The sequence below is a fragment of the Fragaria vesca genome, linkage group LG6 (assembly GCF_000184155.1).
Source record: "Fragaria vesca subsp. vesca linkage group LG6, FraVesHawaii_1.0, whole genome shotgun sequence".
NCBI lineage: Eukaryota > Viridiplantae > Streptophyta > Magnoliopsida > Rosales > Rosaceae > Fragaria > Fragaria vesca.
Window position 1 is genome coordinate 9,759,006 of NC_020496.1, and position 25,211 is coordinate 9,784,216.

At 39.9% G+C, this 25,211-nt stretch overlaps 4 protein-coding genes across 7 annotated transcripts; 1 reads left to right on the top strand and 3 right to left on the bottom strand.

Annotated features, from left to right (window-relative positions):
• Positions 1 to 3,808: 3,808 nt before the first annotated feature.
• Positions 3,809 to 9,422, bottom strand: LOC101313132 (phosphatidate phosphatase LPIN3-like). Its single transcript, XM_004302755.1, has 12 exons — positions 9,244 to 9,422; positions 8,530 to 8,963; positions 7,327 to 8,442; positions 6,664 to 7,220; positions 6,504 to 6,577; positions 6,129 to 6,213; positions 5,791 to 5,877; positions 5,571 to 5,643; positions 4,848 to 4,891; positions 4,625 to 4,753; positions 4,427 to 4,531; positions 3,809 to 4,248 (listed from the first exon to the last, which is right to left on the bottom strand). The coding sequence occupies exons 2-12, from the start codon at positions 8,879 to 8,881 to the stop codon at positions 4,192 to 4,194; spliced, it is 2,679 nt and encodes an 892-aa protein (XP_004302803.1). The 5' UTR covers positions 8,882 to 8,963; positions 9,244 to 9,422; the 3' UTR covers positions 3,809 to 4,191.
• A 2,172-nt stretch (positions 9,423 to 11,594) lies between these two features.
• On the top strand, positions 11,595 to 13,276 carry LOC101313428 (protein GPR107-like). Its single transcript, XM_004302756.1, has one exon. The coding sequence runs from the start codon at positions 11,684 to 11,686 to the stop codon at positions 13,010 to 13,012; it is 1,329 nt and encodes a 442-aa protein (XP_004302804.1). The 5' UTR covers positions 11,595 to 11,683; the 3' UTR covers positions 13,013 to 13,276.
• Positions 13,277 to 15,261: 1,985 nt separating this feature from the next.
• On the bottom strand, positions 15,262 to 16,979 carry LOC101313717 (xylosyltransferase 1-like). 4 transcript variants are annotated; one of them, XM_004302757.1, is made up of 2 exons: positions 16,755 to 16,979; positions 15,262 to 16,647 (listed from the first exon to the last, which is right to left on the bottom strand). In XM_004302757.1, the coding sequence occupies exon 2, from the start codon at positions 16,544 to 16,546 to the stop codon at positions 15,347 to 15,349; it is 1,200 nt and encodes a 399-aa protein (XP_004302805.1). In that variant the 5' UTR covers positions 16,547 to 16,647; positions 16,755 to 16,979; the 3' UTR covers positions 15,262 to 15,346. The 4 variants fall into 4 exon arrangements, with proteins under 4 accessions (XP_004302805.1, XP_004302808.1, XP_004302806.1 ...); XM_004302760.1 differs by having other exon boundaries at positions 15,262 to 16,374; positions 16,755 to 16,973; XM_004302758.1 differs by having other exon boundaries at positions 15,262 to 16,025; positions 16,113 to 16,911.
• Positions 16,980 to 19,210: 2,231 nt separating this feature from the next.
• Positions 19,211 to 19,956, bottom strand: LOC101314581. Its single transcript, XM_004302761.1, has one exon. It carries the CDS (start codon positions 19,795 to 19,797, stop codon positions 19,324 to 19,326), a length of 474 nt encoding a protein of 157 aa, XP_004302809.1. The 5' UTR covers positions 19,798 to 19,956; the 3' UTR covers positions 19,211 to 19,323.
• Positions 19,957 to 25,211: the final 5,255 nt, after the last annotated feature.

Below are 25,211 nucleotides of genomic sequence, written 5' to 3' on the forward strand. Positions count from 1 at the left end.
TCACTTGAATTTGATTCATGATTAGCTTTCATCATAGATGGAATGTGTTAATAGTAAAAAATAGATGTGTTAATAGCAAAAAATAGGTGTGTTAATAACACCACCATGTATATATATATATATAGTACGTACGGGAAAACAAATAAAAAAATTAAAAAAAGAGACCGTCAAAAGCTGAGTGGGGCAATGACCCCGCTGGCCCCCACCTGCTTCCGCCATTGATTTCCTCTATCTGAACCAAACAGCCGTAAACTTGTAATCCTCAAGAAGAAGTTCTTTGAACTAGACCCTACAACAAGCAAGAATTCAGTTACTGCTATGGTTGTTCATGAGGATGCCTCTGATGACATATTGGAGATTATGCCTGCAGCTAATAACACATTGATTCAAGAAAAGTCATCTGAGCTAATCACTAGTCCACTTTTGGACCTAATTGTAATGGAATAGCCTCTGCAGCCTTGCAACCTTGTTCTATCTAATGAACCAGATGACATTGAAGATCTGCGCATTGCAAACCTTTTTTATGAAGAAGAAAATGTTCCAAATGCTAGAGGTATCAAGCGCAGTCCTACTAAATACCATAAAATTTTAAAGGGCTTCTAAATACAAAACAATCTTACAGAATCCTGATTGAATATAGTCAATATACCTTACTAACTACCAAAGGTCCAAAACTTATCGACAATAGCTCGAAAAGTCTAATTAAATTAAATAAATATAATTACATTTAAATTCTCAATGTTCTTGCTCAATTTTTAATGTGAGAGAAACATACCACGTTATTTCTCACAAGGACAAACAACTTCGGTTGATAAAGTTTGCACAAGTTCTATTTTTACAAGAAAATTCAAATGAAAGATGGAAAAATCTTTCCAAAACTCAATAGGAAATAGTTATTCCCGAATACAAAGGGAAAGGACAGAGCTAGGCACGAAATGTGTGGTTTTCCCTACTTGACGAGGAAAAGAAAGCCTCCAAGTTATTTGTCGTTCAATCTGATTGGTCTAATTTGCTTTCCACTTGACCCAAGGAAACTAGCCAGGAAAGTTGCTTATAAATCATACCCGTCTCACTTCCTTCAGTCAGATAATGATGATCATGAAACATGAAGAAGCATGGAGCTGCAGTGCCCAACTCGGAACCACAATGAAACTGAAACTGAAGCTGAGACGAAATTTGCAGACCGGCCAAGATGCCCCACAAGAGACCAAGAAAATCGAATTGATCGGGTCGTCGCCAAAAGTTTACGTGGGTACCTCATCCCCAGTTGGCGACCAGATTCAGAGGCAAGCTGATGCACAAGCTTCTGAAACTCTGATCAAGAACTTTGATCAGCTTCCACCTCTGCTTCTAACCCAATCGATGTTCAACGATTCTGGTGATGAAGAATGGCTCTTTGAGAAGAAGCAGAATCAGCAGACTGAGCAATCTTCTTCTTCTAAAAGATTTAAAGATAACCAGGATGAACCCATGGCCGGTTGTGCAATTCGGACTTTGTGGCCACCAAAAGCACAATGGTTGCCTCAGGCTGGCATATACGCCTCGCCGTTCACCGTTCCACTTTAGTTTTATTTTGCTGTTGTCATTGTTCGAGGCATAGGTAGGTCGTAACTTGTATTTCAACTAGAGTTGATACCCGCGCCTTGACGCGGTGTATATTTATAAAACTGGTTAATGATTCAGTTGATTGATGGAAAAGTTTTTGATATATACTTCATAGAAACTTCAATATATTGTATATCACATATACATATGATTCTAATAATGGAGCTATTACAAAAACAACAACACTACATAACATAACATTTAGTGTTGTGTCCTACCCAAAATAGTAAATGTCTTGTAAGTGCACAAAGCAGAACAACTTATCTGGAGCAGTATGATCGAAAATATAGCTCCAGTTTTGACTGTACAAAATGCTCCTATTTGTTTAACTGTTTTTCACCAAAAACGCAATCTTAACTTATTAAGAGTTAGATAAAACACTGCAGATTTTTCCTTGCTTGGGTTCACAATATGTAAAGATCAATCAATGATTAAAGAATAAATCTATAGTCGGAAAAAAATCAGAAATGCATAATCATTCAAGAATTGACTATAAAAACTTGAATCTTTTGCAAGTGGTCAATAATAATCGGTGAAATTTTAGAAAATTTGATTTATAGGAAACTAAAGATAGGGAAAAAAAGACTAACTCTAAAGATCTATTTCATACACAGAAGAAAGGAAAGAAAAAAAAAAAAAACAAACACACACACAAAGCAAGTGATTAATTAACTGAAAAGAATATCTATCTCAAGCTCCTAAAGAGATTTATCTCAAAATGTCAAAGATAAGAACCTGACATAAAACCAAACTAAAAATGAGGAACCAACTCAATTGAAAGTAAACAAAACTAAAACCAAAGATGAGAAATTAAGTAAGTTAAAAGTAAACAAAACAAAAACCAAATATATTGCATTAGTATATATAACATAGTACTTCATCACACGATATTTAAATTAACTTAGTACGTTTTGTTAATTAGGAGTTGGTTTGCAATCAGATAATTTCGTTGGCCAAATCAAAGATGTATGTACTTCAATTAATATTCCGTTGCTAAAATAGAACCAAAATTGTTTCACCTTAATAATTAAGAAAATAAACTTGCTTAACCTTGGTCTATGATACCATTACCCTATTTTAGATTGACTTCGATAACAATACCCTTTGTGAGATCTATGAAAAAAAAAAAAAAAAAATTAAGACATGGTAATGAAGATAAGAGTTCAAAAATTACTTCACAACCCACAACACCCTCAACAACAACTAATTATATAAAATGCAATCATATATCTAGGGTTAATGGTAATTTTGTGGTTTTTTAAGAAACAGTGGGCATAAACGGAATCACACCCACCAAAAGTAAAGAGTATTAATATTATAAATAAAAAGTAATCTTATTCACTATTGTATATTTGTTCGCTGGCACGTATCCTTTGCACTTGATGCAGTTTTTGAATTATACATGATAATTTTCTTTTACAGGATTTTGTTATGCTGGTCTAACTGCGGGAATAATTTTTGAATGATATAATGTATGAAGATAGATATTACATGTTACAAAAATAACCTGGCAATTTTTTTTAATTGTAGTGATGGCTTTTGGGACGTCATTAGTGCAAAAAAGGCAGTTCAGCTAGTTCTGTAGGTAATGATTGTGTATTTCTTTAAATGCAATGTCAGATTGTATCCAATTTCAGTGATGTGACTATTTCCCCCTTTCATTTAACTGTGAGCTTTGCAGACGAGGGAGAGATGCCCGACGGATGGGGAGAATTTGGCAGAAAAGATTGCAAATATTTTATTGTTGACAGAGTCGATGTGACAGAGTCGATGTGATTATAAACAGTAGACCAACGTTTAGTATATAGGTAAATTACTGCATCAAGGAATCTGAAAGTTGATGAATAATGGTTTTTGCCAACCTTGAAGCATTTCCATCATATTCTGTAGTATACAGTATCAGATATGGATGGGTGAATGGGTCTGAAGATTGAAACATGAAAAAGACTAAAATGAGGCAAAAAGCAAAATAAACTCAAAACAATCATGTCATGACTCATAAGATGTTGACCTCTCATTTTACCCAGCTGTTGCCTTCAAATTCTATGAATCCTTGTGAGTTCTTTGAGGAATTCCTTGCGACTTTTTTGAGGAACTCTTATCTTAACAAGTTTCAGCTAGAACAGAGGATAGGACTAAAGTTCCAGTATCTCGACCATGAGTAGAAGAATTTAAGCATATGTACCTGCGTTTCCTTCCAAATTCAAGAGAACTGTAATGGTAGTAGTACTGTATTGTTTTTCTCAACATAAATGAAGAGTACTTTTTGAGTGGCTAGTTAACATCGGAAAGAACACAGCCACTCGATGCGTCATACTCATTCAGTTTGCCTTGCACATAAGAGAACTAAATTGTCTATTCTTTAAGAGAGCTTTCTGGTTATCAATGATTCCATATTTCTATTACAAGTACAGCGTCAATGGACTGCAATTCTCGCTAATAAGTACAACTGGCCAGTTCTGTGCAGACATTTTGAAGATCAGGAAGAATGCAAAGTCTGTGATCCTCTTATGTTGTATATGCTCCTTGAAGCCACTAATGTTGGCCAAAAGGGAAATGTACATTTTCTCTTGGTCAAAAACATCACTATAGGTCAACTTCTGGCAATGGCAGTTTCCAATAGTTCCATGAGTTAAAGTCTTCCTGCAAATTTTTTTGGAAATCAGGTTTATTTCAAACATAAAACATAGTAATGATTGTTACTGAGTCCCTCATGTGGGCAAACTCAGAGCAAAGTAAGAGTACGTCAGAGTTGCACATCTCTTTCTACCCATTTTAAAGTTTATTTTGCGAGGAAAGGATGCAGAAGATTTTAAGTTACCTGCTCAACCAATGAAGTTGGAGGAAACATGTCATTGACAAGAGTATGTAAAGATGTATACGACTTCACATCACCAGCACGATGGTGGCTGATGGCCACCTCACCCTGCCAATCAATGAGATATAAGAAAGTTAAGCCACAGAAAAATATGAGCATCGGCTCTTTGGTTGTGGAAGACAACAGTGAAAAGATAAAAACCTTGGGATTGATTATAAAAATCTTGCCCTTTGGAATCCCAATTTTTCTGTAGCTGAGCTCATCTGTATCTCTATTTCCAAAACCCGCATAAAATGGATTGTAATCCTGGGGGAATAGTTTTTTTATGTCCTGCGGTATATGATTAACACATAAAATAAGAACATGATCCAATGCCAATTAAAAGTGTGAATATGAATTTGAGTTGTATTTTATTGCCATTTACCTCTAAACAGGCAATTTTGAATTCATGCGGTGCTCTTCTTACAACTGCCATCAGGAAATGGGTGAATACAAACTAATCAATAAGAGCAAGTTAACCTTTCATTTAAATATTAATAAATATAAAAATAAAACTTCAAAGTAGGTAGCATTCCAATATTCAGACAAATGATACGCCAGCTGAATCTGGTCACAGCGCTATGATGTACATATAATCTAGATACTACCACATGCTCTTTATTTGGGATCAATGATGACAACAAATGGTCGAGTTAGTACCATAAAAGGGAAAGGAAAAATCATCAAGGAAATGATTTCTTATAGTTGAACCAGAGACCGAATACATAGGGAATGTTATAGGCTATCAAAAAGAAATACATGAACCAGAGAGACCCCCCACCCCAAAAAACAAAAAAAAAAAGTGGCTGCTCCTTCAGCCTGGGCACCCCATTATGAAGGTCAAAATTCACTGATTTGACCGAAAATTAAACTATCAGCTCTAAATTATTTTATTATTGTGGTAAACTTCATACAGTTAAAGAAACACATACCACCAACACTCTTGCTAATTTATGTTTCTCCACTATCAGTTTCCCTTTTGCTTTTAATTTTTCACAGACTCATTGGAAAACAAAAGGAGCGATGACAGTACATGCAAAAACTCTGTAGTAAGGTTAGTGCGTGCAAGCTGAAGTAGTTCTGAACATGTTAAGAGAGACAACCTCACCTTCGCGAAATAATGAAGGAAATAATCCATCAGGTGAGATAACAACAGGTCCACTGGGTAAAGCTTTTCCATCCTGCAAGTACAGAATATCAACAAGCAACTAACAAACTCAACACTACAAGCCTTATATGAGTTATATCCCTATGACCATAAAAGAAAGCAACCATACTTTGGTGATGTATTAGAATGACGGGTACCAAAGACCAGGTTTTTAGGTTACCTGTTTTAGATTATTTAAAAAGCTTCTCGTGAGGTATGCCTGTATAATTGCACGTGCACTCAGAAACAGTAGCTGATATCCATTTTCCTGTTGTTAAAGCAGGCCTCAGTATTAGATATCAATTTACAAAATAAAACCAGATCATTTCATAATGATGTATAAAACAATTAGTTGCGAGGGTCCAACAAACAAAACACGAGAGCTCAATTAAGATCAGGTTCTTATAGGCCAAATTGCCAAAATATTATGCAGTCACACTAAATTCAGTTGGATCACTGAGTTCAAGTCTTTAACAAAACATTAACATCATCGGGCTAAGACATAAGCAAGAAATGTACCTTAATTGCAGAGAACAATCTAGCCACCCCAGATTGTGTCCAATCCTTTCCAACTAATGGCATAAACTGACCTAAAACATCAGACCTGGAAACACGTATCAAGGTTAAAGTTGCATTGAACTAGGCAATAATAATAGTGTAATTCTTGTCCTTTATGGATTTTTGAACTTTTTTTTCTTTTATTTCCAACAGGTTTTATTGGTTTCTTGTACTATCATACAATAGTCCATGGGTACTAGTCTAACAAAACAGACCAGGTCATCTTATGGTTTTGCCCTATGGTGGTGGGGTGGGGAAGAAAATCACAACTTTCAGCATTGCTCAACTAATTCTGCATTAACAATTAAAAACATATTAAACAGACAGTAGCCTTACTTGGTGATAGTTCCATCAACATCAGAAATTACAATGCGTGCATTCCATTTCCACAAGTATATATGTGCATCGACCTGGTAAACAGAAGCATCAGTTGTTAGGAAAATCCAACTATGCACGCTACTGTTCAGATTTAAAAGAGCACCAAATATTGACAAACCTGTTGTGTTCCTAAAACTCTGGTAGAGAAACTGAAAGTTATCACATTTTGGCCATCTTTGAGATTTAGAGATGCTATCTGCTCAGTGGTGGGAATATTTGTCCTTACAAATTGCTTTTGAGGGGACTCAGGAGTTGCTTCAACTTGAGAGTTATGCAAACTGGATTCAGAATCAACAAATTCCTCCTCATTTGAAGAATTACTGCTGGTGTGCTCAAGTGTTTTGACCCTTCGGAATGGAATAGCCCACAGCCTCCATCTGCGTCCAGAAGGAGTGGACGGTTTTTCTGTATCATCTTGTTCTACAGGAATTGCATCCTTGCTCTCAAGGGGTAAATCTAGACCAAATGCAGCCATTCCGAGAACAACAGGAGCTGCTTTCTCCCATGAAAAGTATCTATCTTTAAATCTGATGATCAGGTTTTCATTTTTTATAATTGCTGAAGCAGAAGCTTTGAAATCCTCTGCAGAAACATGATGGGCATCAAAGGCTTCAGCAGCAGCAGTCATGCCCATACCCGCCCGAAGTTCATTCCTACACAGTGAGATCTCAAACCCTGAAAATTGCATAATGGATAAACAAAAATAAGATTCTAGAATCGAGCGGAAATAGAAAGATTCAAAAATGTTAGATAACAATGGAAGCCAGTAAAAGGTACTTACTAGTACTTGAATAATCTTGTGTTATTTCACTGGTAGATGCTGTTCCTGGTTCTATCAACTCACTTTTACTGCATTCATCTCCGGTTTCACCTCTTTCTTGCCCAGTCTCTGTCCCATTAACTTCTGCCAATGCATTGCTGACAGAATGTTCAGATACACTGTCATTACTGATTTCTTCTTCCTTCCGTTCTAAACCATTGCTGACAGAATGTGCGGAAATTTGTTCATCCTTCCTTTCAAAATCAAAGCTGACAGACTGAACAGAACTGCTGTCAGCACCCATTTGTTCATCCTTCCTTTCTATATCATTGCTGACAGAATACATTGAAGTGCTGTCAACACTAGCCTCAGATGCAAGTCCTGAATCATTTCCAACTTGTAAATCTGGAGACATATTGTTGTCAGGTAAATCAGAACCACAGGAAGCAGACAACTCATTGTTCTTTTTTAGTTCGACAATACCAGCATCCAGAGTCTGTTGAGACTGTTCTGTTGAATCCTCATCTTCAACATCATTTTTACCAGCACGTTCGCCCAGCTCTGTTAGCTCCAAGCAGCTCCCAGAAAGCTCTGCCTTATTAGCAATTACATCTTCTGAATCACTATGCATCTGAAGATCCCTGTCCGGGCTTGAAGTCTTTTGAGTTTCTTGAGCTTGATAGGCCTGTTCTTCTTTTCCTTCACAAACTTCAATTTGGAGACCAGTATCATTATTATTATTTTGAATGCTGCGAACTTTACTGGCTGCAACACTAGTTCTAGGTGCATCCAGCTTACTAATATAATCAGCGGCCCAAGCATTCTCTCCCGAACTCAACTCCTCATTTCCTTCACAGAAGTCAGTCTCTTCACCGGGGCCCAGATTAAACCGAGGCGTGTCTAATTGCAAATTCTCTGCATTCTGTTCTGATGCTGAGATGGGGGCAGTCAATACATGACCATCCACACTCACCAATATAACTTCTGGGCTTAAAGTCTGTGATTCCCCAAGAAGATCAGTATCAAAATTATCATATCGAGACGACCCATACTCTGATAACTCAGCTGAACCTTCTAGAGAAGATTGATCATCTTGAAATTCATAAAACTTCCGATCAACATCAGATTCCGCCCTCTCTAACCGATTTGCACCAAATGAATCACATTCATGCAACACTGCCGAATCAGAGACACTATGCTCAAGTCTAGGATGGTCAAGATTACCTGCATTCTGGCCATCTCCATCTTCTCGTTTTAAATTATCCGGATCAGCCCCATTCGCCTCACTTCCTTTGCTAGGATCAACCTCCCTTATAAAGTAAGCCTCACCCGAGTTATCAAGATACATATGGAAGTTGGCATCGATGCCATTCACATTTATCCGAACAACCTTCTCCGCACCTTTCAAAACACCCTGAAATTTTCCAAACCGAACATACCAAGGTGTACTTCGGAACGTCCCATCTTGCTGCTGAACAACAATGACATCAACTGCCCCGCCGAAAGGATGAAAGGGGGTGGCAACAGAGTAAACACCTTGGGAAATTAGGCTCCCAACTTTGCCAACCACATTCATCTGGTCAGACTATCCCACCTCTCCAAATTTAGTGAAACCCCAATTAACATCTAAACTCAAAATCTTCAACTACTATTATGATCTGCAGAACAGAAAATGGAACCAAAAAAATCACACATTAATTCACCAACACAGAAGTGCAATCAAGACCCATTTAGGCACTGATTTTGAAACCAAAGTTTCAAACTTCACGAGTTTCTAGGTAATCAAACGAAGCAAGAACCATGATTCTCCAATACAATAATCAAAGAACAGAATCAAACCCAGTAATTATTAACGAAAATGCTTTGAAAGCTTCAATCTTTATGCATCAAAATCAAAGAAACGTAAAATAATTTGATGATTTGTGATGTTGAACTTACCGGCTTGACTTTGGTGAGCAATCAAACAGCTCAAAGACTCCAACTTTGTTCGAATGTTGATCTTTCTTGGGCTTCTGGGAAATTGGGAATGCTGTGCTGCTTCTTGGGTTGAAGTCAGTTTAAGCTTTTGGAATTTTCGTGTGGGACGATTATTTGGATAATAAGAGGAATAAACCAGGAAGAGAAAACACCATGGCTAAAACCATTAAATAGGTACTCCTGGAATGGAATATCAAAAAGGGTACTGTAGATGAGTGAAATTACGGGGATGCTTCGCAGTACAGACGTGTAATTGTGGCGGTTTGGGAAAGGATATTATGGTAATATTTGTGTAAGTTTCTTCGTTTAGTTACATGTCGTGTCGCCATGTTTGAACGGGTTGAGTCGGACCTCTCCACCTCGGCACCTCGTGGTGCTGCTCGAGTGTTCGTCTCGAAGAGAACAAAAAATTAATACGGTCTAGATATAAGTTTCCCATAATATCCTGAGTTAAATACAAATTAGGTGGTCCGAGAGAGGTTTGCAAAAGCAATGTCCTGAGACAGAATTTCGTCCCCCGCACCTTTGCAGCTTGATTGAATGTAGACGGCTATCCTGCAGGATACAACTCTTGATCCAACTCATCTTGGCCTCTGCACAAATATCTTGAACCCTAGCGAACTTCACTTGTGTTCTTATCAGACTATAACGAACTCGTACAATAAGACTCGAGCTAAACAAATGTCTCGAAAAAAGTTGTGAATTTGTGTAGTGGAACCGAGCACAAGACCTTATCATCATGACTCGTATTAAACATGTTCTCGAATACTAGCTTCAAATGAACTGAGAGGTGAAAACAAAGAGAGGGTCTCGATATTTATCTCGGAGCTCAACTTATTGTTTTCTTTCTTTCCTCTTAACCTTTGAAGTATCTCACACAAACGGGATATTGTTATGACCTTAGTTTTGGAACAAATGGTTTACCTTTTTTTCGCTCATCAAATACGAAAGAAAGATCAACCACGATTTTGTTGGAGATATTCACCTCAAGCATTAAATAAATAGTAACCTGAATAAGATGGTGATATTTGAAAAACAAGAAAGCAAAGTAACAGATATTCAATTAATCGTTTTGAATAAACAAAAAAGATGTGGCAGTTTTAAATGTTTTCACTCATTGTGTATGCCAGCTATTTTTGAATAAATTTTTGTCATATTCTATAAGAAAAACAAAAAATACAAAATTGAATTTGAAAACTCAACTATCACATAATTTGGAATCTAGACCAAATGCCAAAAGGAAAAGAAAAATATTCAGAAAGTGACATCGTTGGCTTACAAAAATTATATCCCAGCCACATTAATGGTTTCATGTACCTCGTTTGTTTTTTGTCAATTCATAACTTTAATATGTTTAACGTAGACATCTTCAATTCCTCAAAAAAAAAAAACGTAGACATCTACAATTTAGAACAAAGGCCATTTGTGACATTGTACAATTGGATCTCTCCGAAGACGATAGAGTCATAGAGACCCGATTATGGGCTTTTCGGCCTTCTCAGCCCAAAATCCGTTAACTCGGTCAATCACCGAATCACGTCCAACACAAAATGTGCAAGCCCACTTTTCCTTAATTTTGTTTGCTGCCAGATTTCCAAAATTAGCACATGGTGACCACCAAAATAAATTATTGGGGTGCTAAAAAAGACTATATTCACCTATCAATGAGATCCAAGGGATGCGATCTTTCTTGGTTTAATCTACAGTATTTTGAGTATCTAGTGCCACTTCCAAGCTATTGTATGAGAAATAGAAAAATTTCGATTAAATGACGCTCCAATTCCAGATATATACCATACAAGACACTGTTCACATTTGTATTTCAAAAACACTTTGAACAAGTGTGAGGAAAATAACACTAAGACCCCGAAAATCGTCGCAAACCGCATTTATAATCTCAATTGGGTTAAGGTAGGGCTTATGACATTTGTTAGCGTAACATAAATATGTTCTCATTTTCTCATCAGTCTCGCTCGTTCTCTTTTACCCAAATCAAACGTGTTATCCTGATTCCATATATGACCGGATCTAATTGAATACGGTAAATCCTACCATCGAAACAATTCTACAGTGTGGCAAATTTGGGAAAATTTGCAGTGAGTCCACCCTTACTTGGAAGATGGAACAAGAATCCCCTCCGAATTATAGGTTCACGTTCTGCAAATGATTCCCCAACAAAGTAAAAGATTCCGGGCCTGCCGACCCTGCCGTCCTTCCCAGCCCAAAACAGGCCCAATTGAGGTTCAATCCAGATCCAGGTTCAGGGTCATTATCGTCAAACCAAAACAAATCTTAAAATCCACGCCAGAAAACTTTGCTTCCTTCGTCCCCAATATCCACCCCTCTCTTCCTCCTCGATCTCCCCCACCTCTCCTCCTCTCCTCCATTGACCTCGGCGTCGATGAACCCCAAAATGACGAAACTACCCCTCGTCGCCCCTCTCCTCCTCGCCGTCCTCCTCGCCCTCGCCTCCCTCGCCGCGGCGGAGATCAAGTCCCTCACGATCTCCGCCGACACCCGCCCCATGATCCTCTTCGAGAAATTCGGCTTCACACACACCGGCCACGTCACCATCAGCGTCTCCTCCGTCTCCGTCACCTCCAAGATCGCCGACATCGACTCCTCGCGGCTCGGCTTCTTCCTCCTATCGGAGGAGTCCCTCCTCCAGGTCCTCGTCGAGATCCAGCAGAACCCTCAGCTCTGCGTCCTCGACTCTCGCTACATCCTCCGCCTCTTCAACTTCCGCAACCTCTCGCCGCCGCCGGCCTCCACCTTCAACCACTCCTACCCCGTCACCGCCCCCAACGAGTACTCCCTCTTCTTCGCCAATTGCGCGCCGGAGACCACCGTCACCATGGACGTCCGCACCGAGGTCTACAACCTCGACCCCGACGGTTCTCGTGACTACCTCTCCGCCGGCCTCACCCACCTCCCCTCGCTCTTCTCCGTCTTCTCCGTCGCGTATCTCGCCTTCCTAGGGTTCTGGATCTACCTCTGCTACTCTCACAAGCTCTCGACGCACCGGATCCACATTCTCATGGGGGGACTCCTCCTCATGAAGGCCTTGAATCTCATTTGCGCCGCCGAGGACAAGCACTACGTCAAGGTCACCGGCACGGCGCACGGCTGGGATGTGCTCTTCTACATTTTCCAGTTTCTCCGTGTGGTTCTGTTGTTTACGGTGATCGTGTTGATCGGGACCGGGTGGTCTTTCTTGAAGCCGTTTCTGCAGGAGAAGGAGAAGAAGGTGTTGATGATTGTGATCCCTCTGCAGGTTCTGGCCAATTTGGCTTCGGTTGTGATCGGCGAGACCGGGCCGTTTATTAAAGATTGGGTGACCTGGAACCAGGTGTTCTTGTTGGTTGATATTATCTGCTGCTGTGCTATTATTTTCCCCATTGTGTGGTCGATTCGGTCTTTAAGGGAGACTTCCAAGACCGACGGGAAGGCGGCTAGGAACTTGGCCAAGTTGACTCTTTTTAGGCAGTTCTACATTGTGGTTATTGGGTACTTGTACTTCACAAGGATTGTGGTGTTTGCGCTTAAGACCATTGCGGCTTATAAGTACCAGTGGGTGAGCAATGCCGCAGAGGAGACTGCGAGTCTTGCGTTTTACATGGTCATGTTCTATATGTTCAGGCCGGTGGAGAGGAACGAGTACTTCATTCTTGATGAGGAGGAAGAAGAGGCTGCAGAGATGGCTCTAAGGGACGAAGAGTTTGAGCTTTGAATTGGGTAGAATTGGTTCTGTGCTGCCCCTTTGTATTGATATGATGCCGCTGATGTTTTGAGTTCCGCTTATCGGACATATGGATAGAGTTGCTGGGTCAGGTCTGCTGCTACTACTGTTGCCTCATCTGTTTACCTTTCAAATTGTATTATTTTTCAAATGAAATGACTTGTTATAAGAAGTTTGATGCTTTAAGATACCATCTGTGTAGCTTATATTTGTTAGGATTTTCATCTTTAAATACTGCTAATGATTTTCAATTCATAATTCTGAGAATATTTGTGCACTATAATGTCATGTGAATTAAATTCTGTATGTAGTGCTAACTTTTCCCGCCTGAATGTGATATGTAACACTTAATTTATGTCATCCATATAGGTCTGCTAATAGAAAATAAACCGTAATGCTGATAAGGGAAAGCACAATAGTATCAGAGTTAAGCTATTCATTCCAAGGTGTGATAATTTCATTCATTCATGATGGTGATAAGCTTAGTGCCATGAGGTTATTTATTGTAATTATACTCTTTGAAGATACTTGCAATGTGTTGGGGGTTCTATATTAGTCAGAACAGTGTGCAGGCTTTTAAGTGTCTTTCATTTCTGATATAGTTAAATAGCTACATTTTTCCTAAGCCAATTAGGACTCATTACGAGTAGCTAAGACTGTTAATAGTAAGCTTAGTTGAAGGCATAAGGTAAGACCACACAGCACTAAGAAGATTAATGAGTACATTAGACCGGTAACGGTGTGCTTAGTTCTAACAAGCAGATGCACAGAATAGGATCATAAGGCACTAGGAAGTTAATGAAAGAGAACTTAAAACTGTTAATACAAGCTTAGTTGGAAACTTCCAGAGGCAGAGGATAAGGTTACAAGGTTACTGCTACCATTTGTATTAGAAGTTTGAGAGCAACTTTTGTTGACCTCTAAGACTTGCCTCAAGCTCAGCCGGAGCTAATCTGTAAGCATGACATTTCAAAGAAGATAAATTGAGACTGGCGACAACTGGTCATTTAGGAAAGGGTTAATCTTCATTGGACCTCTGAGTCATAATTCAGAGGTTAGTAACCAGCTTCTTTGTGTTTGTCTTTATGCAACTTTGCAGATTGAGTTGTTCCATAGATCTTACTATGATCAAAGTGGAGATGTTCTGCTCTTTGGGCCTGTGCTCACAGGGGTTCTTTTTATTTCACTTTTTTTGTTTCAAAACTGCTTCTTCTTCTTTTTTCAGAAAGGTTGATATGGCTGTACATATTACTGTTTCTATGCACCTTGTTGCTTGTCCTCTCCTTGAAAAGACTCATTATTCTCAATCAGATGCTGGTGAAGTATTCTTTTTTTTGGGTGGAAGCTAGAGAATACTTATTTTTGTTAAAGCTCCTACTTTTTTTCACCCTATGTATTTCACATTCAAACTTGATGATGGTCTGTGTAGCTCTTTTAGTTGAAACTTTGCATTGAATTCATCTGATGATTTATATGCCGAGTAAGAATCGTGTATGAAGTGGTTGTTTGTTTTGTATAAAAATGGCAGCATCGATAGTTGACCTCTACACTGGAAGTAACATCAGTTCTTCATTGCTTTTTTCCATTTTTGAGCTCATACAAATGCTAGCTCAGAAGAGTGAGTTCAGCTGGTGTGTTAAAACGCACACTCTATAATGGCTTTGTATTGAATCATGTCATGAACACCTTGACAAAAAGTAGTGCTGATTTTGAACATTCTATCTTTGTTAGCGCCATAATTGGTAAATGCCTCCTACAATTGATTCAAAGATTTTGTATTACATTCATTTTGTGTTTTGCTGGCATTTTATTTAGTTCGTCTGCACAATAGGATGAGCAATGCCACCAAACAACCCATCTGGGCATGTGATATATCTGCTCCAAAATTCAAGATCCGCTTAAGAACAAAGAGGAATACCGATTGCTATTGCAATACTATATTACAAATATTGAGGTAGTCGCTTGAAACAACAGTCGAATCAGTTTGTTCAGTTTGTTTTGTTTCTATATAATGCCTAGGAAAGATCCTAATTCCTAAGCTAAACAATACTCACTACTCAGTATTGTAGGAAGTGAAATACAGTAAACTACTTGTACATGTGTTACTGCCAAAGATATTATCACTGAAACATACGTTAAACTGTTTTTGCTAACAGAATCAATAGCATACAGAAGAGAAGACATGTCCAAATTACAAGCATGCAGTAGTTATTCATATTAGTTCAAAGGAATCATCAGAAGGGCGTGTACAAATTACAAGCATGCAGTAGTTATTCATATTAGTTCAAAGGAATCATCTGCATTGTTACTTCTGATTCAAAGGAATCATCTGCATTGTTGCTTCTGATGATTCCTCGTGGAAATAAGTTTTGTTAACAATGACTTCAACCTCCTAGAACCGGGTCCTGGCCTTAAAACTCCATAATTTTCACTCTGCAGGCCTGAACATAAACTCTGCGTCTTTTCTTTCCCAGAACACCATCCCCCATAAGCAAATTGTCCGCGGCGTCGTTTAAGCAGCTGTTGATCAATTTTTTTAAGCACAGGGGTATTCTCCTTGAACTTTCTAGCGAATGGACGGTTGCTTTGAACCATTCTTCTAAAATCTCTGAGTCCGAGAGACCTGGGATGTTGCTTTGGAGGTGTATCCCATGAAATGTAGTGGAGGTCATGGTTGATGGTGGTGTTTTTGTAGTCTTCTGAGTTGCATATGAGAGTCTGGAAGTAACCTTCAGGAGATGAGACAAAGTTGGTGTAGTAGAGGAGGAGGGTTCTGGGCAGATTGTCCCAACCCACTACGCAATATTCGGCAAAAGACCTTGATAGCATTGTCCAAGCTGAACCTGTGTATAGCTTGAAAGCTGTTGGGAGAGTCCTTTGTTTAATGACCCACCATAGCTCTGATTTATTGAGGCTGTAGAGTGCTGGGTCTATTGTAATAGGCTTGCCTCTCTTGTTTAGTTTCCAACCCAAGTGACTGGTGTGCTGAATAAAATTGAGATCTCTTGGCAAGTCAGAAAAGGCATGGATCAGATCATCTTGAGTAATGAGAGGATAGTCAGAAGCACTGAGATTGATGAACCAATCCCACCTGCTGCAAGTCCTCAAGAGCAGAGCCAAAGCATGAATAGTGGTAGCAAGCATGGTTGGTCCTCTATAGGTTACCAAGTTGGGTTTTCCCACAATCCAAACATTACCCACTTGCCCAAAAACTGGGTTTCCACCCACAAACTCAGCTATGTCTCTGTGTTCTGCTTCCGTTGCTTCATAATCCATGTGGATCAGATAGTAATTTCCAGGATGATAAAGGGCATAGAGCATGCGTTTGAGTTTAACGGAATCGCCTTTTGAAGCTGAGATCAGATATGAAAAGGTCACTGGATATGGGTTAGTAATACTCATATTGGATTTGGTCAGATTGATGATGGGCTGAGTGGGTGTTGTTAATCTGGTTGGAATCAAGTGCAGAAAAGAGAAAAGAATTGAAGTTAGCATCAGAGATACTACCAAAACTTTGATACCCATTATTACAGAAGAAACAATGGCTGTGTTTGGGACACATGATTACATTGGAGAAGGATATATAGACTGGAACAGATTGCACAGATCTGATCTTGTGTTTGGTACTTTGGCAAAAGATCAGATAAGAGAGGGATTAGCTAACTGACATTCAACAGAATATAATTATATTAAAAAATAAAAATTGTAAGATTAAATAAGCTAATCGGAGCACCTGGGACAGACTAGCAATTCATGCCTGCAATGAGGTAGAAGAAGTGGAGGTTCGGAGGTTGAAGACGATGATAGAGGATGAGGATTTGATGCCTGTTATGAGGTAGAAGACGGAGGTTTGGTTGGTGGTTGAAGACAACAATGGTGGCTGAAGGTTGAGAGAGAGAGAGAGAGAGAGAGAGAGAGATAGAAAGAGTGGTTGCCGGTGACGGGTAAGTTTTATCTCACCATTTCAACCAGATTGGATATCCTGTTGAAATGTAGTGCACGTTGAAGTCCTACAAGAGCTGGCTAGATTAATCTCGAAAATGTGAGTGAGTACGAAATTATGAAAGAATATGGTTGAAGCAAGCTTAAGCATAATCCCTGTTCTATTTTTTTCGATGAAACAAAATAAAAACAGAAACCTCTAAAAACTCTCATTCTCAACTAATCCAAATGAAACACCGGAGACAATGTGAGGAGAAGGCAGTAAAATCATATTAATGGAGAGGAAGATGAAAAACCAAACGAAGCAAGCCGATCTGCAACAAAGTTAGCTTCCCGATAAACATGACGGAATAATCCCTTCTTTATACTTCCATCTCCTATAGTGGAAACAAGCCACAAATTCTAATAGTAGTATCAAAATCACAACAATTTCTAACATATCACAACCTGACAAGCTAACTTTTATGAGATTGTTTATTGTGTGGGTTACCAAACACAATTGTCTATCAGATATGAGATATTTATCTCCAATCCAGGACCTATATCCGGTTAAACAAATGCAGCAAATGTCAGTTCTTAAGAGTTGAGGAAGAGAACCAAAGATAATAAAAATTGTTTTTTTTTTTTCGATTTCATAGTAAAAATGGTTAAAACTTAAAAGACTACATTGTGAAATAAATGGAAAACAAATAATCAAGTGTGTGGGATTAGATCTGTGGGATTTTGGGTTCCTTGCTTTTAATAAATACTGTTGAGATCTGGAGCCTTGTGGAGTTGTGGTTAGGACGTTAGGTTACTAAAGCTTTTCTAATTAAAGCTTCAATGTTGGGCTTGCAAGTCGTTGAACATAAACTAAAAGGGCCAGGTTCTGAATTTAGATTAGTTAGCAAAAGCTGCAAAAGGAAGAACAAGGCCCCAAAGAAGCACATGGCTTTAGGACACTCTACATAACTGAAAGCAGGTGCTTGGTTTTCCAGAGGGCCAGGGTTCTTCCAAAGCTATCAAAAGGGAGAACAAGGCCCCAAGCAAACTGTGGCTTCAGTAAAAATCTCAATGGACCCCCTGGCTATTGCTAATGATTACAAGTTTCAGATTATACTGATGAGCCCCGTTGGATTAATCAAGTTTTTGCAGCAGGCGTATTGATTAACTTCCTGGAGACTTAGAGTGCAAGTCTCCATCGGCAAAAAGCCAATGCGTTTGGTGGTTATTATCATAGTGCCCAGAGTTGTCACTCTTAGCTATCATATGAGTGTCATCAAGATAAAACCCTATTTGTTACAATTTCGGAACTGTTCTTGTAGATAGTTTGACACGTTATGTTGTTAGATTGTCAATCAATCACGTACACGAAGAAACTCGATATATTATGTTGCAAATTCATGGTTGTTAATGTGTGTCTCTTCCTATTATTTCAAATGCAAAATTTCAAGATTTGCAGTAGGAGGATGAGAATGAGAACACTCCTAAATCCAACGCCAACCCAATTATTTCATTCACCATGGTCCATTGTTCATTTCAGTAGCTTTGTTTTTAGTTCTATCTTGTACTTGGCACCTAATCTTTGGAGTTTTCACCCGTAACTAAAGGCTTTTCCTTTAGACACACAACCATTCTACTATTTTTGACCAAAAGAGCTAGCAGTCCCTTTCATATCTTCCCTCCCAATCGAATCCAAATCCAGAATTAGCAAATATTTTCTGCTAAAGTCTGTGTTAATGTATAGTTTTCAAGCTGCAACTGTTGGAGGCTTTCATATAAACCAATGGGCAGTTCCAGCTATAATTTTCTGCAAATGAGTATGACCCTCTAAAACTAGTCCTACTATGCAATGAAAATGAAGGTTTGAAACATTACTTGCTGACTGAAACTTTCAACCCTGCACAGTTTAGCTATTCTTTACCAAAACTTAGCAACCCTGCTAGTTAAGTTTTCATGAGTCAACTATAAAATTAGTTAAGCTACCGATATATGCTAAAACTAAGTTTATATTATTAGTCTATATCATGAACCAAACTAGGCCAAAAGCCAAAGACAAATCACTCTAATCAAATGCAAAGTACCCAAAAGCTATGATGAAGTAATAAAAAGTACCTTGGTAAAACCCAAATAACCAAATTACTGTTCTGTTGGTATCTTGGTTTTTCTTTTATGCATCTACAAAGCATAGAAACAGAGGATAGTCCTGAAGAAAAAAAAAAAAAAAAAAAGAACACTAGACCAAGAACATTCAAGTACAGAAATATTGCAGAACCAAATTTGACACATATTAGAGAAATTTAAACACAAACACAACATCATCTCTGGCTTATAAATTACAGAAGCACCAAAAACCAAAGAAAAAAAATCTAGTTTATGACTTAGTCTTGATCATGATTCACAACATCTACACTAGCAGAACAAGACAGAAGCCTCTGAAAGATTCTAAACAGAGCAGCAGTTGAATACTCCTTCACTTTCCTCAGAACCAAACACTTACTCTTCTTACCCTTCTTCTTCTTACTCCTCTTCCTCTCATCGTTGTTGTTAGTTACCATTCTCTCCTTGACTCTGCCAAAGCACTTCTGGGTCTTCTCCGGCACGGTCTCTTTCCTCGTGAACGTGTAGCTCCTCAGGTACATTTGCCTGCATGATATGCTGTCCACCACTCGAGGGTGTTGGTGGTGCCAATGCGGCACCCCCGCCGCATTGTACCGCCGCCCCTTGGAGCTCACAGACCGCACGAACTCCGCGTCGGACTCAGGCCACTTGTACAGGTTGACGTAGGTGGCCCGGATCGGCACGCGGGGATCGCGGGCGTCGCTGACACAGTTTGATATACAAACTGAGGTCATTTTCTGTGTTCTGCAGTAAAGGCTGAGAGAGACAGAGAGTTGTTGTGTGAGGGGGGTTTTAGGGTAGTGTTATAAATTGTGGGGATGATGAGTTGGACCAACAGAAGAGGAAAATAAAACACAATAAGACTTAGATTGCAAGAAAAGATAGATGATAGGCAAAAGAGGAAGAGAAGGAGAAGGACAGATGGGTTGTGTGTGTGTGTTTGATTTTGAGGTTTGGATGAATTGTTTTAATTTGTAGTGGGGAATTAGGCATGTTATTATGAGAGTGGTGTATATAATGATTTGGCATAATTGGTAATGACTGATTCTTTGGATTGGTGGCATTGGTGTCAATGGTGTGTCATTGTGAAATGGTGTGTGGTGCTGGGCATGAGAGGTAGATGGCCTAAAGAAATCTCTACCTGCTTGAGCTTGACACTGGTGTGGACTAATTATGGGCTTAGATGCTTATCTTGAAAACCCTAATCTTTGTCAGCCACCAACTTCTTTCTCGTACATTCTAATGATATTCTACCAACAGGAGAAATTGAAGAAAATATTTTTTCCCCCTCATATATACTTGTAGTCGGTTGTAGATAAAACAACCTCCCAAACCCGTAAACCAGCAGACAATCCACCATGACTGAGATAGCTGAGGCCATCCTAAGGTTGTCCACTATGAGCAGGATGGGCCGGGCTCAATCTCGGTGGCAATAGGGGCCGGGACCAATCACAGAGGGAGAAGGAGAGGCCTGTGGTGAAACATCGGCAAAGACATTTGTCCCACATCGATTAACAGATAGAAAGAGAACTCACACTGGGCCAATAAATATGGCTCATCCACCAGTTTGTCAAGTAATATTAACTACGATAGTAATTATGCTTCAACTATAAAGACTGACTTTACCATCGAAGGAGGAAAGATCAGAAGACCCCGCTCATCCTTTTACTCGCAGGTCTCCAAGAAGGGAAGACTTATCATCAACCGGACATGCCTTAAGCTTCTGCAACCCACTCCAGGATTGTACAGAAACATTTGGCGCCGTCTATGGGAATCTCTACCAAAAACCAGTGTGACTCGATGACTGAGTCAAGCGAGCAACAAGAGCAAGATATAGGACGGGAAGAGCAAAAGGAAGCGATATTCGGGAGAACCCCGGAGACCGGGGGAAGGAGTTCCCGGATCATGAGAATAGGTCACCGAGAGGAAACGCCAGAGGGAACGATGCAAGACCTCAATCCCCAAGAGGTAGCCGAGATGTTAGAAGGGATGAGGGCGCAGATCACCCAGCTGGAGCAGCAGAGGGTTCGAGATCAGGAAGAGGCCTCCGAGAGAGAGCATCGTTTAGAAAGGAACAACGCCACCCTCATGAGCGCATTGGCCTGGGGGATAAGCAGCGGGAAAAGCTAGATCGAACGGCTATGTTCCAGTAGGCGGATACAACAACTTTAATAAGGGAAGCCCGCATGATCGTGCATGTCAGAGTAAACTTGTTCCCGGAGGGATGAGGGACGAGAGGCCGCCGCCCTTGCCACAGCCCATCCCGGAAGTTCAAACAAGGGGACCGGCAGAGATGGAGGAAACGCTAAGGGCCATTCAAGATAACGTGGCAAGTTTAACAGAAAGGGTCACGGACGCCAAGAGGAGGGCGTTGCATAATCCAACCCGCACGAGTTTCAAATAAAGATGATGACCGTTCACAGTGACGATCACCCAGACCGTCATGTCAAACTCGGCCAAGCCGTTGAAGCTGAGCTACAATGGAGATCGTGATCCCCATCTTTTTCTCGACAGCTTCAAGTCTCATACGAATGCTACGGGATACATGGACGTGATATGTTGTAACATGTTTCAGGAGACTATAGCGGGAGAAACGTTGAGCTGGTTCTACGAGCTCCCGTCAAACTCGGTTGACTATTTTAAGCAATTGGCAGATAGATTCATCAATAGGTTCATCTTACGCACGGACGGGCAGAGCACCGCGCAGCTGTTTAAAGTGAAGCAAGATAAGGGAGAGAAGCGTGAACCGCTGGCAAGGAGCCACGACCAGGGTATGGAATTTCGATAAAAGCAAAGGGCAAAAGGCAAAAAGAAGGGGGTGGGAAGATGTCAGGCAGGTAGTACAACAACCCCCAAGGGAAAACAAAGGGATCCTACTAGGATACCGGATATGTGAAAGCAACACCGGTAGCCCAAGAGCATTTCTCGGCACTCAACGCTACCTATGAGGCAATATGGAATGAGAATAAGTCAGTCATCTCGCCTCTCTTGGCCAGAAAGTTCCCAGCTTCGCGGCTTACCAAGGAAGACACCGGGAAGTTTTACGGGTATCACGGGGAGGCAACCCACCACGTAAATAATTGTGTGGAGTTAAAGAGAGCGGTGGAGAGCCAGCTGAAAGAGGGGAAGTTACAGCAGTATATACCCGGGCAGAGGCAAGTAGGAGCAATCCAAGTGTTCGAAACAATTAACACCATCCGCGGTGGGTCCATGATAGATAATAGGAGCAACAAGGCTAAGAAGCAGTGTACGGGAAAAAGAGATGGTAGGGAGGTGATATGAGCACAAAGTGTGACGTTCTTAATATGTTTATACCCTTTATTTACCCTTTGTTAACTCTTATTTAGTTGTTTTAGCTTTATATTTGTGTTTAGTGTAGAATAATTGCTTAATTTAGAAATATGTAGTTTTTAGTATTAGAATACATAGTATTTTCGGATTTGAATAATTTGGTGTTGAAATTGTGCTAAGTGTTGGAAACCCTTGTTTACTCAGGATTCCTGTCTTGATCAAGATTCCATCTTTCCTCGAAGCCTAGTCCATGAAGGAGAGGTCCAAACCAAGTCCAATATGGAGAAGAAGATCTAAATTCGGCAGAATTTCAAGAATATCCAAGCCTTGAAAATCCGGATTAAATCGGGGAGAATTCCTGTGCACGTCTGTCAACTTCAACGGACTCTCCAGGACAGCTCACAATGAATCAGAAAACGTGCCAGATATGGATAGAAAGCTACGGGAGTCTAGTTTCCAAATCAATTGGAATCACCTCAATATCTATTTTCTAGAGGGAGTTATGACGTAATCATCAGACGGAGGTTATTCTGCCGAAATTGAGAAGAACAAGGAATACTAAACCAACTTGGTTTAGGCTTTGTGGCCGACTTCTCTAGGGTTTTTCCTCTATATAAAGCACGACTTCAAGGACAGAAGATGATCATCAACCCGTGCAAATAACACCAAAGCCTTTGCCGAAACTCCATCAACCTCCAAACACCACAATCCGATCCCACCTTCAACATTTGTCCAAAGCAAGTAGCCTAGGATTCTGCTCACTCGAAGAATAGAACAAGTAGGGATATTCTGAGAGTGTATTTCATCTTCTATTTTCGGATTGCTATGTGTTTGTTCTCGTTTATGTTTGTTTAGGTTTTTGCTTAAGTATGTTTCGATTCTTGTCTATGAGATAGAAACACTTTTGAACCATGTTTTGAATTAAAGTTTTCAATTTTTAATCAATGATTTTAGGTTTTATGCCGTGAGTTTTATGTCTATATACTTTAAGATTTTCGGTGCATTCTTCCATTATCATGTGTAGTTGATACAAGTAGTTGATATTGCATGTGTTAATCATCCAAAGTTCGACTTTGATACAAGTAGTTGATAAGTTGCATTGTCTTTGTTATTTCACCGATTTTCTACCTATGTTTGATTGGACTTGTGACTTAAACACATCGATTCTTTATGTGATACGTAATTGCATGATTAGTTTATGTGTGTGACCTATAAGTAGAGCACGTAGCCGAGCTTGTTTGTGTCACGATGTTGAATGAAACCCGTAGTCTAATTCTAAGTAGGTCTATGTCATAGGAACCACGTAGGAACTTATGTGCATATCAAATTTAGGTTGTATAATTGCTCACGGTGTAGACTTAAATGAGATTAGAGATCGTCTTCTTTGTTCTTACATGGTTGTTTGGTTAAGTTTGCATGATTGTTGGTTGATCACATGTAAATATGTATAGAAGTAATTTAGGATTTATTTTCATTGTCTATTTCGAAATCATCAAACCTTTAAAATCTATATGCTTATTTCGGCACTTATATTAGATTAGATAGATCTACCATGTAGTTGGATCCCCGGTTTAGAACGATCCCTGCTTGCTTTATACTACGACTGATTTGTTGACAGGGTTAATTGATGCGTGTGCAAATACGTCTTATCAGGAGGTTTTCACCTTCGGGAGTAACAACAACCAGCAAGTAACCACTAGGTGGAAGTCCATCACCTACCTCGAGGAGGAAGAGGAAAGGATAAGGCCGCATGAGGACCCATTCCTGATCACATTGCAACTCAATCATTACATCACGAAGAAAATCTTGATAGATACTGGGGCCTCGGTTAACGTGTTGTTTAGGAGTGCATAGAAAAGATTGCACAGAGGAAGTAACAAGTTAATGCAAGACCACGAGCAGTTAATTAGCTTTTCGGGCGATGTCGTACAAGTGTACAACCCCTCGGTTCAGACAGTATCAATATCAGTATCAGTATAGAAGGTCGAGAAGGTGTCGCTCGGGCGATAGTCGAATTCATTGTTGTGGACTGTGAGTCGTCTTACAATGGGATTTTTGGAAGGCCCGCTTTGTGGAAATTGAAATCATTTGTCGCCGGCCACATGTTGATGATGAAAATCCCAACCCCAACGGGAGTCAGTCTAAGGAGATTAGGGGGCAGCGAGGAGTTGCTACACTCTAGACAACGAGAGGAAAAAGTGAGAGGTTTTATTAACAAACCAAGCAGTTGTGTCCCCCTTTGGATCCTTATGAAGATCTCAAAGATGATACAGACTTGGATGAGGAGCGTCCGGGATCGGCTAGAGAAACGGAAATGGTATCGATCTCAGATGAGTTCCCGGATAGAAAGGTGACCATAAGGAAGGGGCAGACACCAGAGGTACGAGTGGCCTTGGTGGAATTCCTCAAAAGAAACAGTGGGGCGTTTGCGTGGTCATATAAGAATATGCCCGGGATATCGGGAGAAATTGTCACACACAAGCTGGGAATTGAGAAGGGGGTCCCTCCCGTACGGCAAAAACGAAGGACGTTTAAGCCGGAGAAATATGAAGCAATAAAAGGGTAAGTGCATAAGTTAATTGACATCAAGTTTATAAGGAAAGAAATCAGGTACAGTCATTGGCCGGGAAAATTGTGGCCCTGGTAAGGTTTGTATCTCGGCTCACGGACAAGTGCACCCCCTTCTTTCGTCTATTGAAAGACCAGAGGTGCAAGGAAATAATATGGGGTCCCAAGCAGGAAGAGGCGTTCAGACAAATCAAAGCATATCAATCATTCACACCGGTGTTGTCCAAACTAGTGTTGAGCAAGATTCTTTACTTGTATGTTGCAGTATCGCAGACAACAGTCAGCTCGG